The 18,722-nt window shown below is 46.0% G+C and overlaps 2 protein-coding genes across 2 annotated transcripts; both read left to right on the top strand.

Moving 5' to 3' along the window:
* The first annotated feature begins 5,752 nt into the window (after nucleotides 1–5,752).
* LOC134290561 (uncharacterized protein K02A2.6-like) lies at nucleotides 5,753–9,144 on the top strand. The gene is made up of 3 exons (XM_062857723.1): nucleotides 5,753–6,268; nucleotides 6,442–7,207; nucleotides 7,316–9,144. Exons 1-3 carry the CDS (start codon nucleotides 5,753–5,755, stop codon nucleotides 9,142–9,144), a joined length of 3,111 nt encoding a protein of 1,036 aa, XP_062713707.1.
* A 3,351-nt stretch (nucleotides 9,145–12,495) lies between these two features.
* On the top strand, nucleotides 12,496–13,569 carry LOC134290560 (uncharacterized protein K02A2.6-like). The gene has a single exon (XM_062857722.1). The coding sequence runs from the start codon at nucleotides 12,496–12,498 to the stop codon at nucleotides 13,567–13,569; it is 1,074 nt and encodes a 357-aa protein (XP_062713706.1).
* The last annotated feature ends 5,153 nt before the right edge of the window (nucleotides 13,570–18,722 follow it).

The following is an 18,722-nucleotide window of genomic DNA, read 5'->3' as shown; positions in this document are numbered from 1 at the left end:
GACAGCTGGAATGAAAACAAGCAGCATAAAATTTATGCCTAACATTTGTCTAACAGCCCATAGTAAAACATGTCTAACGTTAGTCTAATGTTAGACTAACAAACATGTTTCGAATTTGCAACATGTCTAACAAAAGTGTGTCATATCTGTCTAATTTTAGACTAACATTAGCCAAAAGTGAGACAAAAAGTTAGCCTAACATGCTGGCCAGTTAGTCTCACATTAGGCTAATGTTAGGCTAACCCTCCGTACTGGGATGCCCGAGCAGGAAGGGTCGTCGTGAAATCTCCGCCACGAGACCGTACCCACAAGAGGATCTCCGAATGCCCTGCAAAGCCGCTTCGATGCTGAAACCGAGTGCCGTGGTACCGAAGAAATAAGGTCAGACCATTCTTTTATATCTTTCCTAGTTGTAAGCCCAGAAACCTTGATAGAAGTGACGTCACCATAGGGAACACTAATGTCGAGAAAGTGAATACGCCTCAAATCTAGTAATATAACCGTAGTTTGCGCAATCCCAGTTCCCTTTGATTGCCCCGGTGACGGAACACGTTAATGCTTTAAGGTTTATCGGATTCACGAGTATTTTTAATACTCCGCGTTTTCTGCCATTATCCTCTCATTGAAGGTTTGAATTTGTGAATGAAAAATTCTTGGTGATTTTGACTACGTTTGGGATCGTGAGAATGATTTCGGGTGTGTTTCAGCTTCTATTAACCGCCCTCAGATAGGGTCTCGGTCGGGTAATTATACATGCCTCAGTGGTCTCTCCCGCTGGAGAGTGGCGCTTAAGCTACTGTAGGTTGCTCAGATCACGTTCATTCGTTACATTTGGCGCCCAACGTGGGGCCGGGAATAGAAGTCATTACAATTTGAATTTTGTGTGGGATTTTTGGATTTTCAGTTTTGGATATAAGATTTAGTTTTATTTGGATTTGAATTGCTATCAATTAAAGTTTTGACTAGGTTTAGGTTCTTTGAATTTGATTATTAGTTCTTTAAGTTTGTTTTTATTTCGGATTGATATTTCTTTATTACCCTAGTATTTTTAGTTACTTTCCAAAATGGACATGTATAGAATTAATGTGAATGATCTGCAAAAAGATGAAATTAATTATGAATTAACGATTCGAATGTGCTCCGTGAATGAGCCACTTGAATCGAAACGCAGAACTTTACGCAAGCTTTTACGCCAACCTGAAGATCCGAGCCAGAGTATTCGGTCGCACTACAGTTTACTGGTAGGTTATACAACGGTGCCCGATAAATTGGAAGAAATTGAACGCCTGATCAGAACAGGTGAAAGCTCTGGTTGTTTATCTCGTTTGGTACATTACCACAAGGGGATTCGCCGGTACGTGACTCAAGACTCGGATCAAAAGAATCGGCAGCAGTTACTTTTGTATGTTATTTCCCAGTTGGCTATCCGATACTATGCCATAGATTTTTGTAATGCTTTATGGACAATACCTACGATGAATCTGATTTCGTTTCCGGCGTCAGAGCCGTCGCCAGCCACACCAAATGCAATTGCGAATTTGGCCGAGTAGAATACTCAGCCGCCTCGATCTGATTGTCCGGACGAAAATCCGATGGAAGAAGGAGCGGTTGGTGGGGAAACCGGACAAACTAATTTGACCAACCCGTTTTTGGAACCAAATGAAATTGTCGGTCGGCGAGGTTCAGAAAATGGACAGCAGGGTGCCCGGCCCAGAGTTATCTTCGCCGACGATCGGCGCCGGGTGCATACGGAAACGTAGCGGGTCAAAGTGACGGCCTAGTGGTTCGGTCCATAGATTTTGAAAACATTGCAAAAATACCAATCCAGACGGGTGATCAAAACGGTGGCATCCTGCAGGAGAAAAATCCACCAAATGCCATACCCCGAAAAGATTTTCTTCCAAGCCGATCCGTTGATAGGAACCTTACTGCAACCGATGCCGTGCATGCTCCGGCATGGCCGGCGTCTATATTCGAGCCGAGACAACTAGAGGTCGTGGCCTCCTCTCCGGTTCCTCGCGAACCTGTTGACCCAAACAAAAATGAGAGTGAATACGTGCATATGTCTGAAATTGAATCTTATGTGAAGTCATACCTTACTCAACTGAAAAAGGGTGGCCCACGACCAGAACTGGTTGATGATGCAGTCATCAAGCAGTTAACTGAACAAATCGTTAATGTGGGGTTGAGAGATTCAGAAGTCTCCCGAATTTCAAGAGGAGAAGGTGATCCTCAGTCAACTCGAGTTTTAAACCCGGTTCCGCCGTTACAGTTGTCATCACAGAACCCGTCAAGTCGGAGAATGTTGACCCCTGTAACAGAAACAAGAAACCAAAACGAGAATTATTTTCAAATTCCAATTATTAGTTCAGGGCCGTGTCCAACGTCTCAACCAGGCTGGACTCAACCACCGAGAACTCAGTTTTTGAATCCTGGTTCTATTCAAAGTGCCTACCCTATCGCTCCCCCCAATGAACCCTCGTCGATTGCCTCACCAACAATGCAATATCATTGAAAAGTGGCCCAAATTTAGTGGGGATACAAACCCGATTCCGGTAACGGATTTTTTACGGCAGATTAACATCCTCTGTCGGTCATATGCTATTACAAAAGAGTAGCTGAGAATGCACGCACATTTACTGTTTAGGGACAGTGCCTTTGTTTGGTACTCGACTTACGAGGAAAAATTTGATTCCTGGGAGATCCTGGAAGTGTACTTAAAAATGCGCTATGACAATCCTAACCGGGATCGAATTATTCGAGAATCGAATACGTAATCGAAGGCAAAGACCCAATGAATTGTTCAGTGCCTTTCTAACTGACATTGAAACCAAACTGACATTGGCCCAAAGAATGAATAGAAAAATGACGGAAGATGAAAAGTTTGAACTTATCATCGAAAATATGAAAGTGGGATTGTGGTACCCCTTGGTCTTCGTCTATTAGTATGTGTGATTCGGGCAAGTCGCGAGACAGTCAACTCGGTTTCGTTAGTCTTACTCTACACCTCGTGTCAAGCAGTCGCTACCACATATTGGCGTCGAGAGGGATCATTTTTCTCGGATTAGAAGGAGCATCAGTGGATCGAAAAAAAACATCAAATAATCGGAAAGAATATCATCAAATTTGGGGAAATGGAGGTAATTTGTCATGTTGTTATTAAAGTGCATTCAGTGAGAAAGAAAAAGATTAAAAGCAAGCGTCGGCAATTTTCTCTGCATGGGCGTGAAAAGACGCCGTGGTTTTTTTGGCCCCGGTGAGAGAACATCGGAAAGAGGAAGAAGAAAGTGACGTCGACGATTAAATTCGTCGAAATGATGCCAATGATTGAATTCGTTGGGGTTGTTTGTATGTGTGTAGTCGATGATTAAATTCGTCGAAAGCGGAGAGAAATTTTGGCCCGCGGTAGCCAATGATTGAATTCGTTGGAAGATGAGAAGTGAGAAGTTGAATTCAATTCACCGAAAATCAGCTCACGTTAAAAATACTGATGGTAAACAAAGTTGTTTTTTTTTCTCTTTTCGTTTTGTTGATTTTTGTTTTATGGCTAGTTTCCACTTCGTACGTACTGTGCAAAAAGATAGGACAATTAATGGTCAAGTAATGATTCCGCTTCAAAATTACTTAAGCGGTTCGCAGATGGCAAGTAAGGATAAAAGTGTAACACTCATAACGCCTCCCGTGCGAATCAAATGGAGCTATCACTTTTCCTTGCAGAAAAATTGTTCGCGCTATTATTCCGTAAGGAAAAGTAACGTTTCTCCTCATACTGGATCAGTTGTCAAAATTACTTGCGGAAAAAGAGGGAATTTTACTTGAGCGCTCTACTTGACAACACGAAACTTAGCTTTAGCAAGCAAGCGGTAATCAGGACAGAATCCAAAACCAAAATGATGCACAGAACCAAGTTCTGCTGTTACAAACAGCAACGGCGTTCAACCCGGCAGCATACAATCTGGCGCAGTTCCGATAGCATCTTCCTTCATCAGAAGTGCGCAACGCCTGGAATGGATGGATCGTGGTTTCGAACGTGTTATGAAGGCTTCGAGTATTACAGATGGATCGATGAAGAAAATTCAAATGCTTGCAATGGGCGGATTAGAACTGCAGAACGTTTTCGACGGTATCCCAGGAGCCGACGAAGAGTCCGAAGAATCGGGTGATACTTTTGCTGTTTCCAAAACGAAGCTAGACAATCATTTTTCCCCAAAACAACACGAGAGCTTTGAGAGGTACTTGTTTTGGATGATGTCACCAGAAACGGAAGAACCAATTGAGAAATTCGTGGAGCGGGTGCAACAAAAGACTGAAGACTGCGCGTTCGGGAAAACATCCATGGAGAGCCGTCAAATCGCAGTCGTGGATAAGATCATACAATATGCGCCGGGGGACCTACGTGAAAAACTATTGGAGAAGGAACATTTGACGCTGGATGACTGCATAAAAGTGGTCAACTCGCACCAGGCGGTGAAATATCAAGCGTCCAAAATGAGTGTAAAATCCGGAACCCCGTTGTCAACAAACATTCAGAGGTTGTACGCGGACTCAGGTAGAAGGAATTTTGTGCAACCAGATCCTTTCCAAAGGAATTCATCGTGCTGTACGAAGTGTAGATACAATCAACATAAGCCTGGTGAACGATGTCCTGCCTTGAATCAGCTCTGCGTTCGTTGTCGTGGTGTTGGCCACTTCTGCTACCATGGCTACGAGAGCAAGCTACAATCGTAGTAGCCATGACCGCGACGATGCAGTTCAAAATGAAAAAAATTGACATTCTAGTTTTGCCTTCCGAATAAATAAGACGTTCATTGTAACTCTTTCTTTTACTAAAGAATAATTGAAGAAGGTAACATTTGGCGACGAGATTCAAGCCTGAAGATTTTCAAGAATGTCCCGGAAGAACGACCATCAAGCCGAATCCGAAACCGGAGCATGGGGAGGAGAATTTTCGATGCCGGAAATGATGCGTCAAGTGGCTCAGCAGAACAACCGTTTGCTGATGCTGTTGGAGCAAATCACCGGTAACCAGGAGGCGACAACCCAGCGAAGCGCTCCAGAGAAGATTCTCGAATCCCTTGCCTCCAACATCAAGGAGTTCCACTTCGACCCGGAAAATGGCCTAACGTTCGACCGCTGGTTTTCGAAGTACGAGGATATATTCCGGCAAGATGGCAGAAGTTTGGACGACGCTGCGAAGGTAAGGCTCCTGCTGCACAGTCTCAGCGTCCCGGTGCACGAAAAGTTCCTGAACTACCTCCTGCCATCCCACCCACGTGATTTCACCTTCGACGACGTTGTGGCAAAGCTGAAGCAGATTTTCGGCCAACAGTAATCTCTGTTCAGCAAGCGCTACGACAGCCTCAAGCTCGAGAAGAGTGAAGCCGACGACTTCGTTTCGTATGCCGGAATCGTCAACCGGCAATGCGAGGATTTCGAACTGCAGAAGCTCACCGTCGACCAGTTCAAGAGTCTGGTGTTCGTCTGCGGTCTCAAATCGACGAAGGACGCCGACGTCAGGACTCGACTTCAGTCCAAGCTCGAGTCCGATCAAGCTGACACCATCAACCTGGAAGGCCTGGTCACCGAGTGCCAACGCCTGTCGAACCTCAAGCACGACACGGCGCTGGTGGAGAAGAAACCGACATCTTCAGCGGTGCAGGCAGTACGGCACTCAAGAAAGCAGCCGTCCTACCAGCAGAAGTCGTCAGCCGACGGTAAGACACCCCCATCCCCTTGCTGACAGTGCGGTGCGATGCATTTCGTAAAGGACTGCCAGTTTTCCAAGCACACCTGCAAACAGTGTAAGAAAACGGGCCACAAAGAGGGCTACTGTGGTTGCTTTTCAAAAACTTTCACGGAGTCCAGCGGCGAGAAGAAAACTGGTGCGAAGAAGAAGCCATTCAACACGAAGGTCATCCAAACCGTACAGCAGGTTCGTAGCCGCCGGAGGTTCGTCACCGTCATCTTCAATCAAAAATCAGCCAAACTGCAATTGGATTGCGGTTCCGACATCACCGTCATCAGCCACCGAACATGGAAAATGATTGGAGCACCTCCATCATCACCAACCAGCGTGGAAGCATCAACGGCATCAGGGGAACCACTAGAGCTAATCGGCGAATTCACTTGCCCGATAACCGTCGGGGACACCACGTTGGCAACGGTCTGCTACATCACATCGGTTGCAGATCTGAACGTCATCGGACTGGACTGGATGGACGCATTCGATCTCTGGTGGTCGAAGCCGCTTGCTGCCTACTGCAAACAGGTGAATAGTTCCAATTTCTCGCTCTCCTCTGATCAGCACTTCCTCACGCAATACCCGGAAGTTTTTCAGGACAGTCTGGGCCACTGCACGAAAACCAAGATTTCGTAGACATTGAAGCAACACGCCCAACCAGTTTTTGACCGAAGCGGCCGGTTCCGTTTCACGCTATCCAGAAGGTGGACGAAGCGCTGGATCGACTCCAACGGTCGGACATTATCTCACCTGTGGATTTTTCCGACTGGGCGGCACTTATCGTCGTAGTCAAGAAACCCGGCGGCAAGGTGCGGGTATGTGCCGATTACTCCACTGGGCTCAATGCGGCACTCGAAAGTAACAACTATCCTCTTCCAACGCCGGAGGAGATTTTCAGCAAAGTGTCTGGCAGTCGAATCTTCAGCATCATCGACCTGTCGGGCGCATACCTGCAGGTGGAGGTCGACGACGAGTCCAAGAAGTTGCTGACCATCAACATCCACCGAGGCTTATTCCGGTTCAATCGTTTGGCACCAGGTGTCAAATCAGCCCCCGGCGCGTTCCAGCAGCTGATGGCGAAGATGGTAGCCGGTCTACGCGGCGTAGAAGTTTTCCTCGACGACATTCTGGTGCACAGCAAGACGCTCGAGGAACACAACCGAATCCTGCACATGCTCTTCCGGCGCCTGCGTGAATATGGTTTTCACCTGCGAGTGGAAAAATGCCGGTTCTATCAAGATCAGCTCAAATACCTCGGACACATCATCAGTGCCAGGGGTATCCAACCGGATCCAGCGAAAATTGCAGCGATTTCGGAGATGCCTGCTCCAACCGACGTGTCCACATTGCGCTCGTTTCTGGGTGCAGTCAATTTCTACGGGAAGTTCGTCCGTGAGATGCATCAACTACGCCATCCGTTGGACAACCTGCTCAAGAAAGACACGAAATTCGTCTGGAATCGAGAGTGTCAGCACGCTTTCCAAAACATTAAGCGCGTGTTGCAGTCATATCTTTTGCTCGTTCACTACAATCCAGAGTAAGAGATCATCGTAGCGGGGGACGCTTCCAAAACAGGCATCGGTGCGGTTATTCTGCATCGTTTCTCGAACGGCACCATCAAGGCGGTATCGCACGCATCAAAATCACTGTCCGCAGCAGAGCAGAACTACAGCCAGATCGAAAAGGAAGCACTGGCATTGGTTTTCGCTTGTACGAAGTTTCACTGCATGCTGTGGGGTCGCCGTTTCACATTGCAAACGGACCATCAGCCGTTGCTGTCTCGAATGATTAACAATCACCAGAAGCCCGAAGAAGAAGCAGTCATCGCCGCAGTTCGAATTGAAGAAGATGTCAGTTCCTGCTTCCACGATTCGTTCCAACATTTGCCAGTCACCTACGAGATGCTCAAGGCCGCCCCCAAGAAGTACACCGTGCTGCAGAAGGTAATTTCTTTCATTCAAGGTACCTGGCCGGCGCGTTGCGAAGGCATCCAAGACATCGAGGTTAGATCGTTCTTCAGCCGTCGTGATTCCTACTCCGTAATCGACGGTTGCCTCATGATGGTCGACCGAATCGTGGTTCCAATGTCCCTTCAAAAACGAATCCTCAAGCAAGTACACGAAGGACAGCCTGGTATCGAGCGGGCAAAAGCAGTTGCTCGTGGAATCGTGTTCTGGCCGACGATGGATGAAGACATCACCAGCTACGTCCGCCGGTGCTCGAGCTGTGCAAGTGCTGCCAAATCTCCGCCACAAGCTCAGCCACAACCATGGCCTCGCGCTGAGGGACCGTGGCAACGCATCCACATCGATTTTGCTGGACCTGTGGATGGAATGTACTATTTAGTAATGGTGGATTCTTTCTCCAAGTGGTCGGAGATTCTACAAACCCGTTCTCCTACAACCTCTACTACCATCGCTTTCCTGCAAGAAGGTATCTCTCGATTCGGAATCCCTTTGGTCATCGTTTCCGATAACGGAAGTCAGTTCACAAGCGCTGATTTCCGTACATTTTGCGAAAAGTTTCGAATCGTCCACATCCGAACAGCGCCCTACCACCCACAATCAAACGGGCAAGCGGAAAGGTTTGTGGATACGTTGAAGAGATCGTTCAAGAAAATCGTCGGGGGAGGAGAAACATCAACCGCTAGCGCACTGCAAACGTTCCTGTATGTGTACCGATCCACTCCGTCAACGGTGTTGAACGGTAATTCTCCTGCCCAGGTCATGCTTGGACGACCGATGAGGACAACTTTGGACCTGTTGCGACCATCACCGAAACCCGATTTCCAGCTACAACAGTCAGGTAAACGAAGTTTCTCGGCAGGTTCCAAAGTATTCGCCAAGGTCTATTCTTCAAACGAGAACTGGAAGTGGATGCCTGGAACCATTCTTGAAGCAATCGGGAGTGTGAGCTACAATGTCCTGCTGGATTGTCAAGTGGGCCGACGCAAGGTTCTGCGCTCACATGTCGACCAGCTCCGCTCGAGGATGGAAGAAGCCGTTCCAGTTGAACCAGCACCGCTGTCCATCTTAATCGACGATTTTGGCCTTTCCGCAAACGAAGCAACACAGCCCCGGCGAAGCGAGTCGCCGGCCGTCGTACCAGATCAGCAGTCATTCCATGAAGAAACTGTTGAGTCATCCGTGGTTGTTCCTGAAGAAACTCTGTCGATTGAAGAAGAAGAAACTCTATTACCGACGGAAAACAGTCTGCCCATCCAAACATCAACACCCGTGCAGCCAGTATCGCGACGTCCAGAGCGCTCAATCCGGCCGCCGAGGAGATTGGCTGATTTCCACTGCTATCAACTCAAAGGGGGAGATGCTACCATGGCTACGAGAGCAAGCTACAATCGTAGTAGCCATGACCGTGACGATGCAGTTCAAAATGAAAAATTTTGACATTCTAGTTTTGCCTTCCGAATAAATAAGACGTTCATTGTAACTCTTTCTTTTACTAAAGAATAATTGAAGAAGGTAACAACTTCAAGGCAGTATGCAGAAGCACAGCTCGTGGCCCCACGGAACCCTCGTCAGCTCCGGCTCATTTGAAGCGACCCTACCCTACACCGACAACCTCGCGGAACATGCCTCTATTCAAAAAACCCAGGAATGTGATGCATATTGAAACCCCAGAGGAGAACAACATGGCATCAGATGAAGAGGAATTGCTCGTCTACAATGTAGGCGACAACGATGAGCTCATACAATGCAAAACTAGAGGGGTTGGCATAGAAATGTTGATTGATTCGGGTTCGAAGTATAATTTTATAGATAATGCTACCTGGTCAACGATGAAAATGAGAAACGTACAAGCGAGCAACATCCGTTTTGATGCAAGCAAGAAGTTTCTTGCATATGGGAAAGTGCCTCTAAAATTTATCGCCGTTTTTGATGCTGAAATCGAAATATTGGGAACAGATAGGAAACTGGCAGTGGACACGACCTTCTATGTTATAGAACAAGGACAGCAGCCGCTTTTGGGTAAACTAACTGCTCAACAACTAGGAGTCCTCCGTATCGGTTTAGGATCTATTAAAGTGGATCGTGTCGCGGTTACAAAACAGCATTTCCCTTTCATTCGGGACGTTGAGCTTACGCTGCCGATTGATCGAAGCGTGCCGCCTGTCATCCAACCACTTCGAAGGTGCCCAGTTCCCCTACTGGATAAAGTGAAGGCAAAATTGGACGATCTTCTGGCCCAGGACATTATAGAGAGAGTTGTCGCCGCATGTACCCATTTTAAAGGATAATGGGGATTTAAGGATGTGCATTGATATGCGCAGAGCTAATCAAGCGATACAGCGTTTGAACCATTCACTTCCTGAATTCGAGGAAATCTTACCACGAATTCGCAATGCTCGATATTACTCTTTGTTGGACATGAAGGAATCGTATTACCACGTGATGTTGACGGAAGGCTTTTTTTTTCCCTGTAGGGGTACACAACCACTGTGACCATTAATTCATCTATTGTGGTAAGACCCAGTTGCTTTATGCAGTACATTAGTACACTCACTAGTATTAAGAACTAGCGATTGTTTTTTTTTAGGCCTGCATTATACCCCAGTCTGGAATAGCTTCCCAAATGAAAGCCACTACCTTCTTGGGATTTATATTCCACCAGATATCTCGGGGATGCATGATACATCCACCGAAATAACGTTCTCTCTTCTTAAAGAGAAAACTACACTCACAAAGTAGATGTTCCGAGGTTTCAGAGTTGAAACCACAGAACCGACATTCTTCTGATTCAATCTTCTTGAGCTTCAATAGAAAGTGTCGAGATGGGCAGTGCCCAGTTAACAATCCTGTGTACACACTTAATTCGCGTTTACTAAGTTTCAGTAGTGTGTTCGTGTTTTTCACGCTTGGCACGATGAATCTCTTTGACTGGGATATTCCAGGTGCAGTATGCCAGTTTGCTCCTACGCTCTGTTTCTCCCATTTTTTTAGCTCCATCGATAGAGCACTTGATGATACTCCACAGAAGGGTTCCGGTCCATACAAGGCACCCAGAGATCCCTCCCTAGCTAGCTGGTCCGCAATTTCGTTGCCTGCAATTCCACAATGACCTGGTACCCAGAATAATTTTACAGTATTCCTTCCAGCCAGTTCCTTCAGTAGTGTAATGCACTCCCATACTAGCTTAGAATAACATTCAAATGTGCAGACTGCCTTTAAAGCTGCCTGACTGTCTGAAAAGATATAGATATTCGCATGTCTATATTTTCTTTTAAGACAGATGGCAGCGCATTCCAAAATAGCTTGAATTTCAGCTTGGAACACCGTTGGCCATTTACCCATTGGTATGGCGAGTTTAGTCCTGGGTCCATATACTCCAGCCCCAGTTCTATCACTCATTTTCGATCCATCCGTATAGAATACAATAGATCCTGGTCGAACCGTTGGTCCTCCAGATTCCCATACGCTCCGATCATCAATCGAAACTTTGTATGGTATATCTAAGATGAATTTTGGTTCCATCCAGTCTTCATTTTGTATTACTAGTGGATTTACAGTAACATTGGTTAAGATTTCCAAATGTCCTGTTAGATCGCCTTCTAAGATGTTCTTATATCTTTTTAACTTCAAGGCACTTTTCTTCGCCTCTAGTTGCACAAATTGGTGACGGAAGGCTGCAGGGATGTTACCACCTTTATTACCAACTGGGGGTTGTACCAGTTCAAAAGGCTCTTCTTTGGGATTAATTGCGCCCCAGAGCTTTTTCAAAGCTTGATGGAGAGTTTGCTGGCAAACTGCCCTAATCTGGTAAGTAAAAACAACCTGTTGGCATCCAATATATTTCTAAAATCCTTATTTGGTTCAGATTGGCTTCATCGACGATTTTCAAGTATTTGGTGAGACAGAAGAAGCACACGACAAGGCGTTGGAAACGGTTCTTCGTAGGTTCGAGGAACTGCGAGTTCAACTGAAGCACCAGAAATGTAAATTCAAGCAGTTGGAAGTGATTTTCTTAGGTCACCGGCTTTCGGAGAAAGGAGTGCTTCCATCGGACGATAAGGTGCGTTCCATTTTGAACTGCCGAGCCCCCAAATCCAAGGAGGAATTACGAAGCTTTTTGAGCCTGGTCACTTTTGTGTCACGTTTCATTCCTGACTTAGCAACAGCCAATCACCCATTGCGCGAGCTCGTCAAACAATCTTCGAACTTCGTTTGGCACCAGGATCATCAAGTTGCTTTTGATTCAATCAAACAGCGGATTGGACGTTTGGACTATTTGGGATATTACGATCCGATAGACGGCACCCTGGTGGTAACCGATGCGTCGGGCGTAGGGCTCGGTGCGGTGCTCATTCAATTTAAGAATGGCAAGCCAAGAGTCATCAGCTACGCTCGAGACTGATCGAGCTCGAAACTGATCATCGACCGCTAGAAACAGTGTTCACCGGAACATCCAGACCGACTCTGAGGATCGAAACATGGCTTCTAAGGCTACAGGCATTCACGTTTAATGTGGCTTACCGCAAGGGCTCAGCCAACCTGGCTGATTGCCTGTCTAGATTGGATTCTTACGTGGATGATGTTTCCTGGAATGAAGAGTCAGAGGTTTTTATACGAAGAATCGCGGTTGAGACATTGGCTGTTTTGAATGATGATCGGGATGATGATTTCGATAAAAATACGGAAGTTGAAATCAAAGCGATCCAAGAAGCCACTGCCATTAATATAACAGAAATTGTAAAGGAAACCAAAAGTGACGAAAAACTGAGCACAGTACAGAAGGCGATTATGACACACGACTGGGGAAACTCGGTAGTGAAACCGTACGTCGCATTTCAAAACGAACTGAGCTACATAAACGGGTTGGTCATGGGAGTTTCAAAACTGGCCGTGCCTCGGACATTGCGTAGTCGTATGTGCCAACTGGCGCACGAGGGCCATTCTGGCCAATCAGTTATGAAAAATCGATTGCGTGACAAATACTGGTGGCCCAACATGGACGGAGAGACAGTAAAGCTCTACGAGTCTTGCGAAGGATGCCGTTTAGTGCATCGCGCGAATCCACCGGATCCCATGAGCAGACGGTCGCTACCAGAAAAGCCGTGGATTGATCTGGCGATCGACTTTCTCGGTCCGATGCCTAGCGGCGAATATATCCTTGTAACAATCGATTATTACAGCAGGTATATGGTGCTTGAAATCATGACCAAAATCACAGCCCAGGAGACGATTCAGAGGCTAAAAAGGATCTTTAGAACGTGGGGTTATCCGAGAACAATTACCTTGGATAATGACAAACAGTTCGTTTCCAAAGAATTTGGAAATTTCTGCAAAACGTTAAGTATTCATTTGAATCACAGCACACCCTACTGGCCGCAAGCCAACGGCGAGGTCGAGCGGCAAAACAGATTCTTACTGAAACGACTGAAGATATCCAACGCCCTCTACGGCAATTGGAAAACGGAGCTCGACAACTACCTGATCCTTTATATCAATTCGCCCCACAGCTTGACTGGCCAAGCACCGAGTGAACTTCTCCAAAACAGGAAACTCCGCTATAAACTACCCCAATTGGATGACCTCAGCTCAACACCACCAAGTACCGAATTCCGCGATCGTGACACTCAAAAGAAATTCGAAGGAAAAGTACGAGAGGACAATAGGCGAGGAGCGAAACGTAGCGAGATAGAAATCGGTGACAAAGTTTTGATGAAGAACCTGCTACCGAAAGACAAGCTTTCCACCGACTTCCACAAAGAGAAGTTCTTGGTTGTAGACAAAGAAGGTACAAATGTCACGATCGAATCGGATGAAAATGATAAACGCTACGAACGTTATACATCCCATTTGCGCAACCTCTGAACATGACGCTTCTGCGGGAGTATTCAGGGGATCATCAGATAGAAGCATTGACTACTCCTCCTCACGTAAGTCGGAATATTCTAGCTAGTGATCTAGAACAAAACTTATTAATGAAACCTTTAGTCGTCACAGGTACAACACCCGTTTCACCACACGAGTCCATTGATCGCTACGGAGCAGATCGAACCAGAAAACGTTATATTTGGGGACTATCAAGATGCAGCCCCGGTCCGGAGATCATCTCGAGTACCGAAACCGAAGTGTCGTTACAGTCCTTAGTATCAGTTCAAATTAAGCCTTTTCAATCGGTAGAGTAGAATACATCAAATGTCAAAATCTAGTTAATTGTCGATTATAGCTTAAAAGTATAAATAAAAAAGGGTAGATGTGGTACCCCTTGGTCTTCGTCTATTAGTATGTGTGATTCGGGCAAGTCGCGAGACAGTCAACTCGGTTTCGTCAGTCTTACTCTACACCTCGTGTCAAGCAGTCGCTACCACAGGGATATAAAAGGCGACTTGCTCTTGAGCCTGTACACTCAATTGAACACCTTGCTCAGTTGTGTTTCAAATTTGATGCCTTAGAGCCCAATCTCTATCAAGGCTTGGTCAGTCTAAATCGTCGGTTCATCATCTGGACGTTGGAGAGCGGTCTGAAGACGATGAAAGTGACTTGGAACAGGTCTTTGCCATTAACCGCAAGTTTCCTCGTAAGGACAAAGAGCGCAATCGAAATCTGCAAGAGAGCAACAAGGAAGGTCCAAGCACCTCACAACTAATGTGTTGGAACTGTAGACAGCCAGGGCATATATGGGGAGAATGTGACCAGAAGAAAGTACTCTTCTGTCATATGTGTGGACAGTTAGATACGACTGCCTCTCGCTGTCCGAATCAGCATATGTTGAATGCTGATGGCGGAAATGATCAAAAAACGCGTAAAAGAGGAGTGCTTCGGGAATCAAGCTTCCTCTTCCAAAAAACGTGAGATTCCCACATCATTCTCACCATTTAACCGAGTTTGTACTATTAATACGTCTATCCATAAATGCCCACACATTGAAGTTCATGTTTTATCCGAGGAAATAGAAGGCCTAGCCGATACCGGTGCAAGCCTGTCCATCATTAGTTCCGTGGGCTTGATTCACAAACTAGGTCTGCAAATGATTCCAACTGCTCTCAAAATTTCAACTGCAGATGGCACCCCTTATTAATGTTTGGGCTATGTAAATTCACCACTCACCTTCAAATCGGTTACCCATGTCCTTCCGACGCTAGTGGTGCCGGAAATGAAAAAAGTCTTATCTTGGGGGTCGACTTCCTTGAGAAATTTGGCTTTCGCTTGGTAGAACCTGGACAGGAAAGATCATTTCATCGTTTGGAGAATTACTTTTCAGACCAGGAGGAGGTTATTTGTTTTCAAATTAGCCCGTAAGGAATAAATTTAGAATCCAAGGGTTATGGGGATGAGATTGACGAAAGTCTTGAAATTCCCACTGTCGAACTCCCAGAAAATCATTTATTGCACCCCAATGATTTAAAAACAGAACATGCCCTCACTCAGAAAGAAAGACGAGCCTTGTTTGAAGTGGTTCAACAACTGCCTGCTACTCGGGACGGATCTCTTGAGCGAACTCATTTGATGAAACATACCATAGACCTAATCCCCGGATCGAAACCCAAGCGGTTGGCATCTTATAGATGGTCACCAGCCGTCGAAGAAGTAATTGATGCCGAAATTGAACGAATGACCCGATTAGGAGTCATCGAAGAATGCCCGGGACCGGTGGACTTTCTCAATCCCCTATAGCCAATTAAAAAGTCAAACGGAAAATGGCGCATTTGTCTTGACTCAAGACGTCTTAATCAATGTACGAAGAAGGATGATTACCCTTTTCCCAATATGATGGGCATCCTTCAACGCATCCAACGGTCAAAGTATTTCTCGGTTATTGACCTTTCAGAGTCGTGCTATCAGGTCGCTCTGAAGGAACCGGCGAAAGATAAAACCGCTTTCAGGACGAATAAAGGGCTCTATCGTTTCGTGGTGATGCCATTTGGTTTGACAAATGCTTTGGCGACCATGGCGCGGCTTATGGCACGCATTCTGGGGCACGACTTGGAACCTAAGGTATATGTCTATTTGGATGACATAATTAACCTGTCAAACTCCTTAGAAGAACACCTTGAGTAAATTAAGATAGTTGCCAATCGATTGCGTAGAGCAGAGTTAACAATCAACTTGACAAAAAGCAAATTTTGCCAAACGCAGATTAACACTTATGTGGCCGGCAGGGTACCCGGGTACCTTTTTCAATTTCAAATCTCGATATTTTGATGGTTATTGAGACTAGGATGTTGGAACTCTGTTAGATCTTAGAACTCGTGAATATATATATCTATTACTGGGGTTGACCAAATTTTAAAGTGAGGAAGGGCAGGGGGAGGGGCTTCTGCATTTTTTTATTACGTGGAAGGCCGGCAGGGTACCCGGGTACCCACGAAATTGAAATAATCATATCTCCGTCAATTTTTCATCGATTTTGGAAATTTTTAGCTCATTCAACTCAGAAACTCATCATCTATCGGGAAAATATTTGGTAAGACCGATCTAATCACCGTGGTTTTCGGAAAATCCATATTTTTGGGAGCATGTCCTTATACCATATTGAAACCCACATTGTTAAGGCTAGGATACCTTAAAGTGTTTATGGTCAACCATGGCCTCATGGGAAGCGTGTCCCGAAATCACAGTTTCAAAGTCAACACGTTTTATGATTCCATGCCGGTCAGATACAATATGCCAAAGCAATTTTACGATGCTTGGTACCGAAATTGCTACTAACCTACCGAAAATCCCGTATATTGTATTGCATAAAAACACGGATCCGGAAATCCGGATTTTCCGGTACCTATGGTGATCGGACCGGTCTAACCAAATACGATCTCGATAGATAATGAGTTTCTGAGTTGAATGAGGCAAAAACTTTTAAAATCGGTGGAAAAATCGCTGAGATATGATCATTTCCATTTCGTGGGTACCCGGGTACCCTGCCGGCCTTCTACGGGTGTTTTTTTTTTGCTGGCCACACTACGGTTAAATATTTGGGCTATGTACTGTCAGATCAGGGACTCTCTATGGATGTCAGCAAAATCCAGCCAATATTGGATTATCCAATACCGAAAACAGTCAAGGACATTCGTCGATTATTGGGGTTAGCTGGATTTTACCAGAACTTTATCCGAAATTACTCGGAAATAACCACCCCCTTCAAGGAGACAAATTTCGTTCGTTTGAAACAAAAATATTCATGATTCGGTAAACTGATAAAATATTTAAAACTAAAATATTAATTTTTAAAACAAACTCAATTACATATTGATTTCTACAATACCCATTGAAGGGCCCCCCGTTCAGCCGTCGAGAACATAAACAAAACTCTCAAGTTCCAGCTGCATCACCAAACAAGTTTTCCTCTTGCAATGATTTCGGGAGCGTATGTTATCTACATGATGTTGGCATTGAAAGTGCCACACGCGAAATGGATTTTCCTAGAGAAGGAAATAATTTTGTAAATTTAATTGGAAAACAAATATTTCCGTAGGGCCGACCTGCCACAAAAAAAAACAAACTTTTTTACATTTGTTTCTAACATAACCAGTCAGAAGATACATGTTTGTTTCAAAAATGGATTGAATTTGCTTTAAATGTGACGTTCGATTTGCTCCAAACAGTTTTATTTTTGTTGCCAGAACAAATTGACAATTTATTTGAGTTTACCTGAAATATTTTTGATTTTACCATGCTTTTTTCTGCGTGTTAACCAATCTCCTTAAAAAGGACCGGAAACAGTTTGTGTGGACGGAGGAGGCTCAAAAGGCCTTAGAGAAGCTAAAAACAGCGTTGGTAACGCCCGGATTTTCGTATACCGTTTACAATTGAGACGGATAGTTTTTTTTTTCCTTCTAAACCATAGGGGGATAATCTGCTCAACAGACACCCTAACAGAAGGTTAGGGTAGTGTAGGTCTGACAGGCCGTTTTCTACAACAAAAGTAAAATCCAGGACTACTCTCTCCTCGTACCCACTAAATCATTCCTATGGTCGCCAATCCCTACGTCTCTCCGGAACCACCAAGAAGGTATTGCTTCAGAGAGGGGCTAGTGCACATCGCACCCACAAGGTTAGCTGCGTAGCCTGCAGCAACGAACATCGATGACTCGCTTTGGAGAGTCCATCACGGTAGCATTCTGGCGCTTAGCCAGTTTCCCGAGTGGTCCTCGTCACTCCCTTTGTCCTCGGAAGGCGGGCAGCGTCAACCCCGCCCGCGCCCTACTGCTGAGCGGACATCAAGAACTGATGCCCACGTGCAACCCGATCTGACCTGCCCGTAAGGAAGGGTATCACCACCCTTCAGGCCCTATCAGATGCACCCGTAGGTTGCAGACAGCAGGATCTCACCTATCCCGACCCTTGCCGGGGACCCCTTTCCAACCGCGGGCTTGGATCCAACCCAGTAGACCGACGCCACGACAGCACCGCTACCGGGACTTCCTCTCCGCGGACACTTAATCGTTGTAAGGGTCGATCTCGACCGCAGGGCACCGGTATGACCTACGAAGCCGACTCCGAACCCCTGGACCACCTCTTGTACTGCATCTGGACTAGCCACTCTCCGAGTCCACGCGCCACCTCCTCTGTAGTTCCCAGACGATATGGGTGATAGCCGTTGAAACGGCGTTCCAGCCAAACTCATCCCCACACATCCTCTGGACGAAGTTTTCCGGGTTTATGTCCTCCCCGCATGTGGCAAGCATGCGGTCACGCATTGTGCGAAAACGCGGGCACACGAACAAAACGTGTTCCGCCGTTTCCTCTAAACCATTGCTTGCTGGGCATTCGGGAGAATCCGCATGCCCGAAACGGTGTAGATACTGTCGGAAGCAACCATGACCTGTAAGGACCTGTGTCAGGTGGAATGTAACTTCCCCATGGCGCCTATTAATCCAACTATCTACCCTCGGTATCAACCTATGGGTCCACCTTCCTTTGGTGGAACTGTCCCACGCGCGCTACCATTTGACCATAGAGGCCATCCTGGCAGTCCTGCGTATGCCTCTTGTGCCGCGCATTTCGAAGCACTCCATGTCCTCACT

The sequence above is a fragment of the Aedes albopictus genome, chromosome 3, assembly GCF_035046485.1.
Source record: "Aedes albopictus strain Foshan chromosome 3, AalbF5, whole genome shotgun sequence".
NCBI lineage: Eukaryota > Metazoa > Arthropoda > Insecta > Diptera > Culicidae > Aedes > Aedes albopictus.
The sequence above is the reverse complement of the archived record's forward strand: the minus strand, read 5'-3'. Positions and strand labels throughout refer to the sequence as shown.

What these genes read in the sequence shown, in the direction of transcription:
- LOC134290561 (XM_062857723.1), top strand. Translation starts at nt 5,753, where the DNA reads ATGCATTTCGTAAAGGACTGCCAGTTTTCCAAGCACACCTGCAAACAG. An exon ending in TTGCTGCCTACTGCAAACAG is followed by an intron (nt 6,269 to 6,441) that starts GTGAATAGTTCC and finishes CACGCTATCCAG; the next exon opens with AAGGTGGACGAAGCGCTGGA. An exon ending in ATTCGTCTGGAATCGAGAGT is followed by an intron (nt 7,208 to 7,315) that starts GTCAGCACGCTT and finishes CTTCCAAAACAG; the next exon opens with GCATCGGTGCGGTTATTCTG.
- LOC134290560 (XM_062857722.1), top strand. Translation starts at nt 12,496, where the DNA reads ATGACACACGACTGGGGAAACTCGGTAGTGAAACCGTACGTCGCATTT.